At 36.8% G+C, this 18,378-nt stretch overlaps 1 protein-coding gene across 3 annotated transcripts in view; it reads left to right on the top strand.

The window, feature by feature from the left end:
- FLT4 (fms related receptor tyrosine kinase 4) overlaps positions 1-18,378 on the top strand; it is a 117,753-nt gene that overhangs the window by 70,028 nt on the left and 29,347 nt on the right. For all 3 annotated transcript variants that reach the window (XM_088133844.1, XM_088133842.1, XM_088133843.1), the window contains exons 12-18: positions 6,847-6,955; positions 8,293-8,652; positions 10,540-10,686; positions 12,579-12,710; positions 13,014-13,120; positions 13,691-13,826; positions 14,446-14,550. In XM_088133844.1, coding sequence (XP_087989970.1) covers positions 6,847-6,955; positions 8,293-8,652; positions 10,540-10,686; positions 12,579-12,710; positions 13,014-13,120; positions 13,691-13,826; positions 14,446-14,550 — 1,096 coding nt within the window. The remainder of the gene's footprint in view (positions 1-6,846; positions 6,956-8,292; positions 8,653-10,539; positions 10,687-12,578; positions 12,711-13,013; positions 13,121-13,690; positions 13,827-14,445; positions 14,551-18,378) is intronic.

Genomic DNA, 18,378 nt, shown 5'->3' with positions numbered 1-18,378 from the left:
ATAGGGAGTTGGGAGGCATATAAATTTAATAAATTATTATCATCATTATCATTATCATTATTACTGTTGAAAAATATGGTAGAGAGGTACAGAAGTTTGATCCAAAGTAGGCAAAGGAGTCTCAGATCTGGCATCAGTACCTTCTCTGTAACTGCCAGGTGCTTCTTAAAGAAGCTTAGAAGCTACACCTTTTCCTAGGCTTCAACTGTTGCCCCATGAGCTCAGGAAAGTATGCATTTGAATGAAGGAGGAATTAAGGGGGTAGTGACTCTATTCAGATGTGTATTTCCCTGAGGTCATGTAACTACCATCAGAGCAGCCAACAGGTACAGAGAGGTGCCCACACCAGATCTGAAGCACCTTTACTTATTTTGGAATCACAATAAACTTCATCATTTGAATGTTCCACTTAAAAATGAGTAAGCCAAGAATTGCTGTTCTTTAAAAAGAGCTAGTGCTGAAATAATGTCCAATAGGACATAAAAAAATCTTGCCACATATCACCCATATTTTAAATTAAATTCTGAAATGACATTGTTGTGTCCATGTAATCACCAGGGGTTGAACTCAGATGGAGAATGACTTTACCTTTGTCTTTTTTAGCGCTTTATAATCTGTATTGCTATTTAATTATCTAATACCAGTATTATCTAGTACCAGTATTGTTGAAATTGGCACTGTCTTGCATTACACACAAGTTCTGCTTATCTCAGCTAAGTTGAGCCAGAAAAATAGTATCTACTATTCTTTAGTTAAATTCTTTAGTTGCCAGATTTATGTTGCTCTTTCCACACCTCTGTGCATCAGGATTAATTAAAAAAAGGCATTGAGGACAGATTTTCTGATAAAACAGTTCCAAAATCCAGGCCTTTTAAGTGTCACTTCCAAAATATATTTTTTTTCTGAGGCATATATTCCTAAAGAAGATATGGAAGACAACATTCAAGCATGCTAAATTTCACCCATCCTGAGTGTGTATCAATGAAATGCATGTACCTCATAGCTGGTGGGATACAAGCAACAGTATGTTTACTTGCAAAGTAATTTCTATATTAGAGATCCCGACTTCTATAGAATAGCATGAACGTGCTTGACTTTGGTTGCACTTGTAACATACTTGCCATGTGTACCAGAACTGACCACCAGCACTGTCCTTACTCTTATCAAGGAACGCGGTTATGTGCCCTAGGTACAACTAAGGCTGGTGAAGCTTTCCATTGACCAAAGGCATGGGGGTATGAAATTCAATATCTTTGGGCCCTCTCTGGGGATGGCCGTAGCATATGGACTATTGTACTATGGAATATAAGAAGAGTAAATGGTAAAGAACATGAATTAAGGAAAGAAATGAAAGAAAGAAACATAGATATGTTGTATGTCTGTAACACTAAAAGAAAAGAGAGGAATTGAATGGATGCAACCTGATCTCATGGAATGGAATTGATGGATATATGCGGGGTAATTTAATTATAAATGAAAGGGCTAAAATGTATGTCAGAAAGTATGAATTGGAATGAGAAGTTGGTGCTTGTTGCATTTGGTGCTCTGGCGAATGGTGATAATGGAAGAACCAGGCAGAAGTTGGCTGAGAATTCAAATGAATTATAGCAAATGTTAGATACCCTGCATGAAACAATAAGGAGCATGGTTCTTAAAATTAATTTATCAAAGACCAAGGTAGTTCTGTTTGACAGGGAAAATGGAGTGAATGATTGCAAATTATATATAAATGGTAAAAGTCTAGAGCAAATGTTACCTTGGTAGAAAGTTTACTAAATATGGGGAAATGGATAGATCCACTATTTTATTATTGCAGAATTTATTTATTTACAGGACGTACATGGCCACGTATCTCACATAGACTCTAGGCAGCTCACAACAATTTGTTTAGGGATTTGTTTAGGGATCACCACGGCTGGCCCTTGGCCAGGAATAGTTTCTGGAAATTTCTCCAATTGTCCCATCTCTCTGAAATATTGTAATATTATCTGCTAATTTCTAATACTAGTGGGACCTTCCAGTCCTGGTAGGCCATTATCCTCTACAAGAAGAAGAAGAAAATGGATGGAGACATTTTAAGATATCTCAATGCTTGTAGGAAAGTAGTGGGCAGTTTGGTCTGTTGGTAAAAAAGCTAATAGAAAGCTAGTGCAGAGCCCACAAAACAGGAGTAATACGTGCCAACCTGTAAGCACCCAGGCTACTTCATTTTTCACCAACTGAAATTTCCAGGTGGTCTTTAAAAGTAGACCTGTGAAATAAGACAGGACAGAGAGGAACCCTGATGTAGAAACAGTAGCTCCACCTTGCCAGGGTTTAGTTTAAGCTGTTCTCCCATCTAGACCTTCATAGCCTCCAGTCCACTGGGACAAGGCTTCAACAACTTTAGCATGGTCTGGGGTCATGATGTACAATTAGGAATCATCAGCATATTGATGATACTGGAACCCAAACTGCTGGATGAAACTAGATATTAAATAACACTGGGGAGAGTCCTGACCCTTGTGGTATCCCATAGAGGGCAGCCACTAGGCTGATCTCTCTTCCCCAGTCATGTAATGGGAAGTAGGATTGAGAAACAGAGGAAGAGCTGCAACCAAGATAACAGTCAGATAAAAGAAATTTGAGTGAGAGACAGAAATGTAATTTGAGAAAGCAACTCAGACCTAACCCTCCTTAGTTCTCACAAAAATAAAGGGAGGGGGAAAGCATGTTCAGGCTTGCAAGATTCTGTTACTGTAACTTATAATAAAACTAGTATTAGCATTCATAAGTTTGGTTTCCTAGTCTAGTCTACCTTGAAAAGCTGACAAGTCAGTACCAGCTGGAACCAGCCCCTGAGGAAGGAGTGGAAAACAGTGCCCAGCCCCATAGCTGGTCCAGAAAGATACCATGTCAATAAAGAGTATTGAAGGCTACTAAGACCAGAACAGGTACTCTATTTCCATCCAGGCAATGGATCTCCTTACTGGCAAAGGTTTTCCATGATTTCAGGATTCTGTCTGGAAGTGTTGGGGACTTAAACAAGGGACTTTTTCCTTGTAGCACCTACATTCACTGAGCTGTGTCCTACCTGCTACAATTCAGTAAAGTTCTATGGCAAATACAATACCAGCAAATCTATGATAGATATAATCTGTACCAAAATACCCCAGACTGAATTATTTAGAATTGCAGATTATAAAGATGGTACTTATCCAAATTTGCATTGTATTCATTTATTTCACTACAGAATATATGCTGAATTCCACCTCCACCCCCAAATCAAAATATATAGCCCAGACTAGTTGTTTAAAAACAATTCCATGACTGGAACAATGAAATGTCTGCACTGATCTAATAAGACCAGTGTTAATGTTAGTATGACCATCTATGAACAAGTTGCTTAGATAGTAACATGCCGCTAAGCATTTTCTTGCAGCAAATATATTGGAATTGTTTGAAAGGCCATTGCATAAGAGCAGTTATCAGAAGAGCCATTCAGCTTCTTAAATGGACTGGAAGAATCTTCTGCCCATTCATGTCTTTGGTTCCCAAGTCACTGCACTCTGGCCATTTTTGTTAATGGCAATTATTTTCAGTTTCCCCTTCACTGGGGGGAAAAACTCCTGAAGCAAATTATTTAAGAAGTAAAAAGCACAGGCAACAGCTCTTCCTTTCTTCCTGCCTCTTATTCTCCACTGTCTTATATATCCCCCTACACATAAACTTATGTAATGTACATCAGCCTCAAGGCTGATTTTAATACATCAGCCTGCCATCATTATGTCCAGTATATTTTTGAACAAATATATCAATCCAAATGTATGAGGTCTTTGGAATGAGCGACATTCCAGTGGATTTCCAATGGATATTACCCATCATTTCCCTTCTGGGAAATTTTAATTTTGTCTTGATATGTTACTTTGTCAAAAAATAGCCAGCATTTAAAAGTTGTTTCTTTCCACTGTCCTAGTAAATATAATAAGCACCAGGGTCATGCGTGCCTTTCTATGACTAGTTTCCTATTCTAGGTGACAGTGTCAGCTACCAAACTGTGCCCATGATAGTGATGCAGGCAAAAGAACAAACAAATGGCTTCCAGTTTCCTCAAGTCACTTCCTGTTTTCATATGTCCCTCCAAGATTACTTCCTGTTCAAGTACTACAGTCAGGAATTCCTCACAAAAAGGTGAGAAATGATGATAGGAAGGAGAGAAACATGTTCTTGTTCTGCTTCAACTTCAATTACGCCAAGTAATGGGCTGTTTTCCAAAGCTTATCTGAAGAATAAAAGAAGTGAATTTAGAAATACTACTTTGAATAGTCATTTGGTATATATCTCTTCTCAATTCTTTATTTGTACCAAATGGTTGTCCAGCATACCGTATAGTCTATATTTCCATCCTGTACAAACTGATAGTGAAAAAAGAAGCAGATATATAAAGATTTGAAAATATCCTGAACTTCTGATGTATGTGTTTGCAGTTTATCAAGAAATCAGGACTTTTGAGGCATAGCACTGGTTAAAAGAATTATTATACAACATCGGAAGGAGAAATCTACACCTAATCTGCAGCAATAGCTTGATGATCCAAGTTGTTTTCCAACATTTGTATTAGGTTTTGTGGGGGAAGTTGCTTTTGGGTTCTTTGTTTATTTGTTGGGATTTAGTTGTTTTGTTTTGGTTTTTTTGACAAAATGGAAAAGAAGAAGAGTTTTGGGCAATTTGGTCAAAATTAGTTGCAGTTGTTTTTAAGATACGATTTTCCAGGCTTTTTTCTTTTTTATTGATTTTGACATTACCTTACATTGTCAATATTGTGCTATATAGAAAGATATATTAATTAGAGTGATGTAATGAAAGGTGTATTTCTTTGGGGGAAAGGAAAGAAAGGGAGTAAACTTCTGGCTTACAGGTTATCCCCTATATGTGGCCTCTGGCTATCTTTGAATACACTTTGCTTTTCAGCTCACTATTCAAGTGAGAAGATTATGTACGGGGAGCCCCTGGGTTAAGAACGCCTGGGTTACAGATGGCCCATAGTTAAGAATGGAGCCTATTGTAGCAAAATTCAAGTTAAATACACAATGATTCGAGTTAAATACACAATGGTTCGAGTTCATTAAACAATACTACTTATACAGTATTATACAATAATACTGTTCCAGCTTACATACAAATTCAACTTAAGGACAGACCTTGGGAACAGAACTCATTTTTAAACTGGGGCCTACGTGTATTTTATTACTGGTAGGCTTTGGGGTTCTTCTCATGAGAAGGCAGGATATATATTTTAATTAAAAACGTTTGTAGTATTAAAAGAAAATAGTGGGCATCTGCCCTTTTAAGCCTTTACCTGTTGAATTAGATGACATAATTAAAATAGTTAAAAAGTTTTCTCTATTAAAATAATTGTTGTTTACACTGCTTCACACCAACATTTACCAGAGTAAATAAAGTTTGATACATTACAGAGTTAGTTGGGAAAGATTTATTGAGAATTTTGAATACTCGGTATTATCTTTTCTGGAAGGATAAAAGAATATTAAAAGGTTGGGTCTACACTGAATAAGCATATAGAATCAGTGAAGTCAAGCAAATATTTTGCTTTCTTATGTTGTTTATGAGAGTGTGTAATCATTTATGTATAGTTGTTGATGGGGTCATAGGAGGCTGAAAACAGGATAGCAATTATTTTAACCATTAAATACATTAATTTAAATAAATCTCTCTTTTCTTTTGGAAACAGTATTTCCCCCTCTATAATTGTTCCAGGCAATCTCCCCTCCAGATACTTTCTGGAATAAAACTTCAGTAGGTTTCACAATACGTATTTCCTGACTATTCTCTGGACTCTTTCATATCTGGGTGATGCTAGTACAAACTATGATGTTTCTCAGTAGAGCTATCCTTTTGTTGCTGGGGAAATGCTGGACAGGAATTGCGATTCACTAATGGCTACATTTTGGTTGTTGACAGACATAATGAAAAAGAAAGCAAATAAAAACTTTTCACATTTCTTTAATAAAGTGAAGACGTTATAACTATATATTGCCTTATTAGTGAAACATAGTTTTACCTCAGAAGCACAGAATAATCTACAGCTATCCAGGTTATGCATTGTGAGCTTCCATTGTCTTATTAACTAATTACAGTTGTCTTGTTATCTAAACTCGGGCACCTATCTGCATCTGGGTATTCATACAGCTACAGTATCTGGGACACATCGTCCAATGTGGCTGTTCACGTTTATCTGCCATGGAGATTTTATTAGATTTAATATTGATTTAGTTGGACTTGCAGAACGTACAGTATGTTGATATTTCCTGAACCATTACATTTATAATTTAAATTAGTGTTTTGCCCACTGAACTATGTTGCTCTGTATATTCTGCAAAAGTCAGTAGAGCAGATAACACATATTATTCATATGTTCTTTTTCCTGTTGTGATGAGAGTGTTTGATCTCTAATCTTTCCTTAGGAAGAAAAGACTCTGATTTTCTGATTTCTCTATTAAACCTTATTCCATGCTAGTCCCCTGTAAATAGGAAAAAGTTCATAAATAAATTTTGCCACTTCCTGTTTAAGCAGTTTCATTGAGGAAAGTAGTGCAACAGCGGCATTTCAGCAGCAGGGGATTATTGGAGAATATTAATACTGAGCACATGACCAATGAAACTGAATGCAGAGATAAAAGAAACTAGAACATTGTGGGGAGAAGTGGCATGAAAATTGAATTTTCCTCAGGAAAGAGGTGCTACTAGAATATTAATCTTCTTCTTAAAAATGTGTAATGACTGGCAAAAGTCCTAAATCTCTCCAAGTTAAATACTATTCATATTGTTCTTCTCTTTCTTTTCCAGACCATCAGCAACTTAATCATTCAAGAAGCCAATGTTTCTGTCATGTATAAGTGTGTAGCCTCCAATAAAGTGGGTCGTGATGAACGGCTGATCTACTTTTATGTAACAAGTGAGTATCTTAAAACAAAGTCACTTAAACAACCTGTCACAAACATTTGAAGGATTCAAAGAATTTTAAAGACTCATTAATCTCTTTGGAAATCACTGAATTGAGATTGTTTATCAAAGTATGTCTAGTATTGTGTCTTCATAGTTAAGCAACGCAGAGTGTTAAACCATGTATTTATTATTTGCTACTCCAAATCATTAACAGAACCAAAATTTGCTAAAAAATTAATTTTAAACCTGGGACAAGTGAAAATTTCACCTTGTAAATCTGTATATTTGAGTTTGCACAGTTTGAGTTTATATTTCAAAGTACTTTATCTGTAAAGAAAACATCTCTAATAAAATATACACGTTGAAAGGTAGAGGTAGATTGAGGTAGAGAAGCAAATTGAGAGATGTTTTAGAGCAAGAAAATAGAAGATTTGCCCTTCTGCGAAGACAAATCTAGGCTATCTTTAAAAGCTTGCATTGCCAATTCCCAAGTGTTTCTGGTACAGTAGCACCCCCTAGTGCCCTACCTTCTGTATAGAATCTGTGTACTTCCCATTATTTTAGAAGCTGAGTTTTTCGTTTTTTGCTCATTGAATCCACAGGACTTCTAGAAGACATCTTTGTTTACTAATGGAACAAATGTGAGACAGACAGATAGCAGTTCACGCAACTACTAAACGAAGCTAAAATGTGATTGAATGATTTCTGATTCAGAGTGCAGTGGAAAACCCAGCCTTGTCTTAACTGAACAGACAATCATGTTGAGCCATAAATGAAATGTATTCATTTGGGCATGGAGTATTACATGAATACAATCAATGTGTTTTGATCATTAGGATTCAAGATAAGCATGTTATATGAATTCAGTCAGTGAGATCGTAGGACTTGGTTTTAATCTAAATTATTAATCTGTATTATAATGCCTGTCAATGGTTTTCTCTTTAGGAACACAGAATTTGCCATTATTTCAGTGTGAAGCTGTAGCTGTGTAATCATATTAATTCTCTTGCCATTGCCTAGATTAGAATCTTGTTTATGGATCATTTATTTGAATTCTGTCTTTGTGTGTGTGTGTGTGTGTGTGTGTGTGTGGACAAAGTAAAGCCACAGCTGCTGAGGTTGCCTTGCAACCAGAATATTTGAGGCCCAAATTTTAGAGAGCCTTGGTCAGCCATGTATTGAAATAAATGGGTAAAATGCTCAGGATTTGTAACAATCCTAAAACACATAGCCCAAAGCACATAAAGACAGTAGTATCCTATAAGCAGAACTGGAAACAGACATTTTAGCATTAGTATACCCACTTCTGTTTTAGTGATTAATTTTTTTTTCTTGCTTTCTTGGCAGCCATACCGAATGGCTTTGAAATTGAGTCAGAGCCTTCTGAGGAGCCCATTGAGGGACAAGACCTGAGACTAAGCTGCAACGCTGATAACTATACCTATGAGAACTTGCAGTGGTACCGGCTCAATCTCTCAAGACTCAATTATGAAGAGGGCAACCCTCTGGTCCTGGACTGCAAGAATGTCCACCACTATGCAATGAAGCTGCAGGGTGAACTGCATTTCAAACCTAACTCCAATTATGCCGCTTTGACCCTCACCATCCCAAGTATCTCTCTAGAAGATGAAGGAGACTATGTGTGTGAGGTACAAAACAGAGAAAACAGTGAAAAACACTGCCACAAAAGATACATCTCTGTTCATGGTAAGGACCGCTGAGAAAGTCTTAGTCAAGTTTGTAGGGAAAACCTTGTTATGCTGAAGGATGCATAGAAAGGTGCATGTCTAGCTACTGCAAAACAAGGGTAACACTGTTAAGAATTCTAACCGATCAGATTTATTTTGAACTGAAATAATCTTTGGGTCACAGATCTCTCTCCAAGTACTTCTTTATGGATCATAGATGATTCCTGGAAACCTGAGGCAGATGGAATTGGATTTTTGTTGATGGAAATAATTTGAGGCCTCATAGCAGTAGATATGCTGAGGAAAGAAGTAATGGCTGAAATGACAAATAAAATGCTGTCCAAGTATATGTCTCTCTCATTATTTCAAAGCAAGTCTTGTGCTTTTGTGAACTTGATGCGATCTTAAATTTCCAGAGTTAGCAGTAATGAAGCTCACCGTTTCCCAAAATACACTGGCAGTCATTTGGATTCAAATTATTCTGAAGAGACTTGTTTGATAATAGACTTATTAAATTTCTTATTCAAATCTTGTTTCATAAAAAGAAATGCACACACTGCCTTATGTTTTTATGTGGATCTGTGAACAGATATTTATTCTCCTTAAACACTAGCACAATGCTAACATATTTAACTGCTTAAGCACGATAGCTTGGTTGCTAATGTTAATGACAACCCAGAATCCCTGCTTACCCAAGTCACAGCTCAAGGTTGGTTACGGATCCTAATTTTAGGAGGGAACCCTGGTCAAAGCATACACTAAGAGGATGTGAGTCAACAGATATTCTTAGTGTATTAAGAAATGCACTAACAATGAAAGCAGTGCAATTTGCCATGCTTATAAAGAAATCTAGTGTTATATTATCATCAATGGATATTATCCATGTGAGAGAGATAGGTAAGCAGCATGTATTTTAACATTTGCATTTATAGTATGTGCACATGCTACAGGCTATAGTGCAGTAATTGCAAGGGAAGAAGAAGAAATTTCCGTTTTATGTTGCTTTTCTTTAAAGTTGGGTAATACAGAAACAGGCTTGCAGTAGAGTCCAATGACTTCTTAATTTCCTCTATCCATTCATGCTGCTGTGTTTAGCTTATTTCAACTGAGCAAGCATGCATGCTTTGGAAATAATATTGTGTCCTTTTTAATAGCTATGCAGTTGGGTAGGTGCACAACAAAAAAAGAGCAACCATAGATTTCCTGCCTGCAAATTTCTTTGGTTAAAAGAGAAAATAAGGGGAAAGAAATATTATAAAACAGGTTCTTCTGTTTTCTTACCAATTGCATTGGTAACTATTATAAGGTTACTACTAGATTGAAGCACACATAAGCCAGTTGTGCACAGAAACTACAGTCACCAAAAAAGCAATCACAGGAGTTTGGAGGGGGAAAATTACACATTGAGATTGAAACAGTGCCAGGGGAATTATGTGTGGATAATTAAAATAAGCCAGATATTCTAATTTTTAGAAAAAATGCTATACAGATTATTAACTAACCACAATTCATGTTGGTGCTACTGTCATAGCTGGTTTAGCAGGAAGAATTTACATTTTAAAAAGAAGAAACTAGAAGAACCCAGCCTGTTATGATTAAGTGTTTAGGAGTGTTAGGTCTCTATGGCCTTCAAAACAAATTAAGATCTTGATCACCTGAAAGTTATTTTAATTGGCCTCTTTTTATCACATACTATATTGGAAATGGCACAAATGCTTTACAGAATAAGAGCAACCTTTCCATTGACTTGCCATGGCCAAGGTTCATTTTTTATTTTCTAATTTTTATGCAATTTGTGACATACTTGAACTCAAGGAAGAGTTCTGCTCCCACCCTACAGAGTACCTGTTATTTATTCTCACATTTCTTGCAATTCATCTTTGTTCTGTTAATGTTATTCCTTTAGCTTTAGAGGTGCCCAGGTTGAAACAGAACCTGTCAAACATCCTGGTGAATGTGAGTGATTCTATAGAGATGCGCTGCAAAGTGGATGGTGTACACATTCCAAACATCAACTGGTATAAAGACGAAAAGCTGGTTGAAGAGGTCTCAGGTATGGCTGATTAATTCTATGGGTTTAAGGAATGGGACATGCATGAACAGAATACTTGCACAGCTATGATTTGAGGTGCAGAAGCTTGAAAGTTTCAATCCACTCAGGATTTATATACCTGGTGCTACATTTGCTTCAACAGAGTAGTCTCATGGTCATGGTCCTCAACATGTACAAGCATGTCCTTGATTCAAATTCCATTAGTCATAAAGTTCTTTGGAAGACATGGATCAGTTGCTAGGTATGTGATTGCCCTATCTCACAGGATAATTGTGATGATAAAAAAGTAACTTTGACTACTGAGCTCACTAGTGATTGTAATTAATACTTCCAGTATTTCAACACAGTGCTGCAGATATACCTGTAGGTTTGTACTACAATGCAAAAGAAAAAACATCTTTAATTGGTACATTGGACCTGAGCAAATAGAAAAATATAAATTATTATGAAGTGTGTGCATATTTCTCCAAGCAACAAACAGGCAACTCAGATTTTATTCCTTCAGTTTCCTTGAATCTTCCCTTTCCCATAAACACATTAATGTCTGTACTAGAAATACGGGCAACAATCCAAATAATTTATTTGCATGCATAAAAGCAGCATTCACCAACCTGGTGTTTGCTGGGTGTATTGTCTATATTAAATTAGCCTTTCCTAGACAAAATGGAAAATATATTTGCACCAAGTTTGGGAAAGGCTTTCTCTTTTGGATGCAAGGTCCAGATTCCATTTGTCTCTTGCTTTGGCAGTGGACAAATTTCTTTTCAGGTTGTCTTCCTCTGACCATATGAGAATGAACTCTCACATTATGAATGCAATTTATTACATGCATATTTCTATTACCTTGAAAAAGACTCCGTCTTCCATGTGAGTTGTTTCCTGACTACATCAAATGGATGAATGCTAGTGTTTTATAGATACTACTTCAATATGGAAACATATCGCTTTAAAACTGTCCAAGTGCCAATAATAAGGATAATACTAATACAACTACTATTAATACTATTACTAATAATAAGGCTGTACTCTCAGTTGTTCATGCTCTGGTCACATCCCAAATGGACTATTGTAATGCAGTCTACATGGGGCTGCCCTTGAAGAGTATCTGGAAGCTTGAACTGGTGCAAAATGTGGTGGGACAGGCAGTTATGTGCGCTCCTAGCACTGCACATGTTACATCTCTGCTCCACGAGCTGAACTGATTGCTAGTTTGCTTCAGGTTCAATTCAAGGTGCTGTTTTTGATCTTTAAAGCCTTACACGGCATGGGGCCAGGTTATTTCAGGGATCACCTCTCCCCCGGTTACATCTACCTGTCCCATCAGATTCAGCAGGAAGGGTGTGTTATGGATCCTGTCTGCTAAGGAGTTCCATCTGATGGGACATAGGAGGCAAGGCTCCTCTGCCATGGCACCTGCCCTGTGAAACATCATCTCCCCCCCCCGAGGTCAGATTGGCCCCAATTCTACTGATTTTCCGGAAATCCCTTAAAACTTGGTTTTGTCAGCAGGCTTAGCGATCCTGTGGAAATAGGGAGTCCATGAAATGACTATATTGCATGTAAGATCTTGAAGGCGCTCTCCTGTGGTTTTAGTTATATTTATGTTTTAATTGTTTAATGGTTTTTAAAGTTTTATTTTTGATTGTTCTGTTTTTATTGTACTTTGCCCAGAGTCACATTCGTGAGATGGGCAGCTATATAAATTTGATAAATAAATAAATAAATAAGCAAAGAAACAAATAAATAATGGTCCAACAATGGGCAACGGTATACTGCTTAGAGTCAGCTGCCTGAAATAGTGTATAAATTCATGAATGAAGGTAAAAGGGGCTGGTGATGGTTTACCTACTGTTAATCATAACTGAACACATTTGTCTTCCTCCGTGTTTCAGGGATTGACTTGGCAGATTCCAATCAGAGGCTGAGTATCCAAAGGGTGAGAGAAGAAGATGCTGGTCTTTATCTCTGTAGTGTCTGCAATGCTAAAGGTTGTGTGAATTCTTCTGCCAGTGTCTCTGTAGAAGGTACTATTACTAATTTCAGTCCTCTGATTTTATAGAGAGATAGGTGTATTTGGAAAGAAAGTAGAGGGAGAAGAAAGGTAAACATTTGGAAGAAAGAAAGGCCTTTGCCATGCTGAGGCAGTAAAACAAATTTCATTCTCCATCATCTAGATTCTAAAAAGTAATTCCTAATTAGCCCATCCAAAAGAAAACATAGAAAATTCCCAACAATTCCTCCTTTTCTCTCTCTTCATATATCCTTGGATTTGTTATATGCCTGTTGTAATCTTTCTTTCTTTTGTTCATATTCTTCCTCACCTATAGGCTCAGATGACAGGACCAATGTGGAAATTGTAATCTTAATCGGAACTGGGGTCATCGCCATCTTCTTCTGGATTCTCTTGATCCTCATCTTCTGTAATATTAAGAGAGTAAGGCTTCTTTTCCATCTTGCCTCTAACAAGCTTGACTTGGTATAGTAGTGAACAGAATCATAAACAACCCCAACCTTCAAATCGGCAGAATATTTTACTATGTTTACTGGGCATAGTGTTGGGGAAGGTTGACCATTTCTGTAGTCCCATTTCAATGTTGTTAGGCTTTTTTTTCCTTGAGGCAAAAAAGTATCTACTTTTTAGCAGGACAAAAAATGGCTGGCAGCCATGATTGAATATTGTTGGCCTTTCTGTGGAAGAGAACCAAAGTAGGGCCCCCTAGCTAAGCAGATACTTTGTCATTTGCCTTCAACAACAAAAACATCCTGTTATTTTTTTTTAATTGAGAGAAAGTGCAGTATTATCCTGGATTAATAGGAAAAAATGTTTCTCAAGGTGAATCAGTTTCTGAGCAGATGGTATATAGAGCAACTGAATGTCAAATGCCATCCATTTTTCTTTATGCTAAGACAAGCAGAGCCAGTATCAATGATCAGGATTCAAAGAAAACTGAACAATATGCCATTGCAAAGTGACCACAATCTAGTAGCTTTCTCTGTGTTGCAGCCTGCTCATGCTGATATCAAGACAGGCTACCTTTCCATTATTATGAATCCAAGTGAAGTCCCATTGGAAGAACAGTGCGAATACCTGCCATATGATTCCAACAAATGGGAGTTCCCTCGGGAGAGACTTCGATTAGGTACACAGAAACATTGTGTTTGTTGATGAGAGAGGAATAGATGTAAAACACTTGCCAGCAATCATGGTGATTCTAATTGCTGACAGTGGTATGTACTGCAAAGATGAGTTGTGCTGTAATAGCTACTCCTAGGATCTATAGTTTTTGTTGCCCCAAAAACCAACCAAGCATCCATTGTGTCCTAGATTGCAGTATGCATACATCCATGGTGGATCTGCCCCAAAGGTACACAGGAAGTGGATATAGCAGTTATTAAAGTGCCATCCTTTTCTAGTCCAGTCTAATCCAAAGAGTTGCCCTCACTTTTCTCATATTTTGTTCACAAAAGCAAGAAATGATATCCCACTTCAGCTAGTGATTTCCTTCCTCTGCTTTGTTGACACTGCCTCTTTCTCACTTCCTCTCCTCACTCTTACTCTGAAAATGCAACACCACCTACAGATGGTGAAAATGTCATTATTTCCTCTTCCTTTTCACACCTTTATTTCTTTGTTGTCTTGATTTCCTGTTTTGTTTGGGTCTCATTCAAGTTACTGTGAATAGTTATATAAGTTCCTCCAAGTGCATTCTGGGTTTTTTTTAAAGCCTGCTTTGCATCCTCCTTTGACTTATTTTTCAGGTAAAGTCCTGGGCCATGGAGCTTTTGGGAAAGTAATGGAAGCCTCTGCATTTGGAATTAATAAAAGTAACAGCTGTGAAACGGTGGCAGTTAAAATGCTGAAAGGTAGGCAAGATAAATGGATTCTATAAATATGAGAATATTGGTTGTCTATCTGGAAACATCCATCAAGTTACTAATTGTCTCTGGAAGACAATTTTCCCATGATTTTAACAATCCTTCATCACTTCTCGAATGCTCAGCTTTGCTTTGACCAGGAGAATCCACAAATCTAATCTTATTGGATTGAAATGAAGAATCTTTGGCTATCTTCTTTTGTGAACATTCCATTTCTTGGCATTTAACTCTGTTCATCTTTTCATACCTGTTAAACTTTTTCCCCAACAGAGCTGTCAATTATTGGTTGGGAAGCAGTCACTTGTAGCCAGCTAATCAACTTATAAATACCTAATATAACGAATTAATTGAAATAAGTACTACGTGTAGATGATGTTTGGATAATGCTTACTCAGGATCTAAGGATGTTTCATTAAAGAACTCCAAAATATTTCATCATTTCTAAAAGGCAAAATAGTGTTCATGACCCAGAACACTGAGACAGGCACACTGTACTAGGATCTGAGAGAACAGAACACTCAGACTGAGTGCTATTCCTGAAAAGCATTGTCTGATTCTGAACCAAAATGTGAATGTAGATTACCATTGGCCAAGTGCTAAATTACTAGCCAACTTGAGGAGTGTCATCGTTTTGAATTTATATGCCTATTTTAGGACTTCCAGTATTTCCCACCTCAGAATGGAGAGAAACTGCCATTCATTTTCAGCCAACAGGGAGAGATGGTTCCTGAGGGTGTCTGGCAGTTCTGGGGCCATAGGTCAAACACTCTGGTCTAGCTGGATACGCTTGCTCAGGAGCAGGAGAACAAGATGAATCCTTTTTTTAAACGCCATTTCAGGATCCTAAATGGGGCATAGAGTACATTGAGGGTTTATGTGCTGTAAAACTACCAAAAATAATTGCTGGCAGGTTAAAAATAAAAAGAAGAAACATGAAGGAAAGGCGGTTGGAGACAAGAGATTTTAATATTTTAATTAACAGAACAGAATATCTTACTTGTAACTTGGCTGTTAATACAACTGATTAATGGTTTCAGCCCTAAGCACTATAATGGAACATTGATAGCTGTGGAGAATCTCGTTTTATAGAAAGGCTTAAGGCGCTTGAAAGTACTAACAGATTTTTCTAATCAACTTAACATTTCAAATTGCAGCTTTTACATCTCTATTTATTTTAATTCTCTGTAGGGATTCTAAAACTAACCTCAGTGTGAATTAGGGTAGGGAAAAGCAAGGGCAATATTTCAAACGGCTAGGCATATAGTAATAGCTGTTACAACAGAATCAGGGTCCTTTTAGTAATGGGAATCTGGTCTTAAAGCTATTCCCTCTCCACTGTACAGAAGTAGTTGCTATTCCACTGAAATTAGAAAAGTGTTACTACTACTACCACTCTTACTACTGTAGACTGGGTTAGTAGACTGTTACTTTTCTTCTTGCTGCAGTACTTCTAATTTTTCTGGGGGTTCTGAGTGCTTCTTTGTGAAGGAATTATCTTGTCTACCTGCATTACTGCTGTTATTGTTACAAAATCCACTAGTATTTCATCATAGAGTTGAAGCCATGTAGAGAATCCAGTCCAATCTGCTCAGTGCAGAAATCCACATTAAAGCAACCCTGACAGATGGCTGCCTAGCCTCTATGTGAAAGAGTCTTCTTCTTCTTCCTCTTCTTCTTCTTCCTAGTGTTTTCCCGCAGGTGCGAGGTCCGCTTTTCGGATCATTTCACTCTGCGTGAAAGAGTGAGGAGCTGTATATTAGTATATTAGAAGTGATCATAGTGCTATAATTTTCAGTGACTGACAATCGTATCTGGGATAGTGTGGATTATATTAGCATCATCTGCACACTAATTCAGATACAGTTTTCAGTCTTTGAAAATAAATAAGAGATATTCGAATTCAGCACCCCCACATTAGGCTGCTTCAGTAAAACACTCTGGTCTTGCTCAGGTTTAAGTGTCATCTTTTGTACAGCAGTTGTTTAAAACAACAGAATGCTGTTTACCAGCATTGCTAGGTTTATGACTCAGGAAGAAGTTCTGATTCCATCTGCTTCAGTGAGTATCAGAAGAAAAAAACCCCTCTTGAAATTTTAATTTAAAGTTTATAGTTAGAATTCCAAGCTGTTGGGCAATTCGGGGTCTACTTTGAGCTTCTATTCTGCTAATCTACCACCTGGATACAGACATAAAAAAAAAAGCAGAAATTAAATCAAACTTTTTTTACAGATGTGTGTGTATGTATGCACATATTAGTTTATATAATTTGTTTTATTTATATTTGACTACTGGTCTTATGGCCATAATAAATGATTGATTTGATTTGAAATTAGAGAGAGCTAAAAAATGGTGGCAAATTGCTACTGAGTCACAGAGATCTGAACTGAAATTTGATGCCTTTATAAATAGTACTGATATGGAACTAGATTTTGAAGTAGCCGTTTCAATTCATTTATACATCCATCCATTTGTATGCTGCCTGTATATGGAGATGTCATAATATATTTACCATGGCCTTAGGCTGAAGCAGTATGCTTCACAATATTATTACCATATGTATGGAAAACAGCTCCATTTTAAAACACAGCATTAAACCTCAATCACTCGGAATAATATTGATCAGTCTTTCCATTATATCAATAGAGATCCAGTTCATAAGCAACAAGTGACTGCATATCATCAATCCAAGACTGTAAATCCAGGATGGTGTGTTCCTTCCCTTATAAAAGAGTAATATTTTTTGCTAGACCACATGCTGCTTCATATAATAATAGTTTCCAAAGTGTTGGTATATAATTCAGAATCTCATTCACAACTTTAAATGTGATTCTGAACATTTAATATGGTACCCAAACCAAATTAACAAACTTAGAAGCAGAAAAGCAAAATGGGACAATAGTGGGTCAAGCCCATATCATATGCATAAGTGTCCCCTTGGTCATTTTACATTTCGACCATAATAAGATTAACAGGCAACCCTTTTAAACACTTTCTGAAGTGCCCAATAAAAGCTTAAAAACTAGCCTAGGATCATAAAAACATATTTAATATATTTTAATATGTTTTGTCTCTCCCCCACTTTTTTTGGAGGGTGGGTCTCTTGGATTTTTCTTCCTCCTTATTTCTAAATATTAAAGTAATTAATTTAAAAATAAACAAGTTTAAAGTAAAGATTTTTTTTTTAAATGTTGTTGTAGCCCAGGGACAAACATGCTTTGCACTGAGAAAGTCATGATATTGCATTCATAATTAATTATTTATTGAGGTTTATAAATTTTCCTATTTTTCTTATAAATTTGCAGTAAAGACAAGCACAATAGTCTCAGTGTAATGGTGCTCTCATTCAGGTCTAAGGAACTTATCATTATAGCAGTATTATGTGTTATGGGAGCATAAACTTTTTTCTGTGAAGAGTCACTGATGCATAAGAAAAATCTATTAGGAGGATTAGCAGTGGTGGTTGGTAGATTCAGAATCAGAACTGGAAGTGGGTGGAGCTCTTTAGCATCCTGTCTCTGTAACTTTCTACCATTCACAGGAATTGGGCCAAAAGCTATACTGGATTAGCACCTTGGCCCTGAGATGATGTTAAGTTCTGTACTTGTAAAAAAGTTACTTGATGGTAGTTACTACAGGCTGCCCACCTATAATAATGAGAAGTAGTCAAAATAAATTTTAAGTCAATAATTTTATTAGTTCAAGTTAAATATCTTGTCCTCCCTGTGTGCTACTTATATTTTTCCATTCATTTCTATTGACTTGTGCTGCAGTAACTAACTATCACCAGGTAAGCTGCTTTTACAAGTACAGATCTTG

Source organism: Python bivittatus, unplaced genomic scaffold, assembly GCF_059951505.1.
Source record: "Python bivittatus isolate LINGU-HERP-01145 unplaced genomic scaffold, Pbiv_v1 ctg000080_np1212, whole genome shotgun sequence".
NCBI lineage: Eukaryota > Metazoa > Chordata > Lepidosauria > Squamata > Pythonidae > Python > Python bivittatus.
Note: the sequence above shows the minus strand (reverse complement) of the source record. Positions and strands in the feature narration are given on the sequence as shown.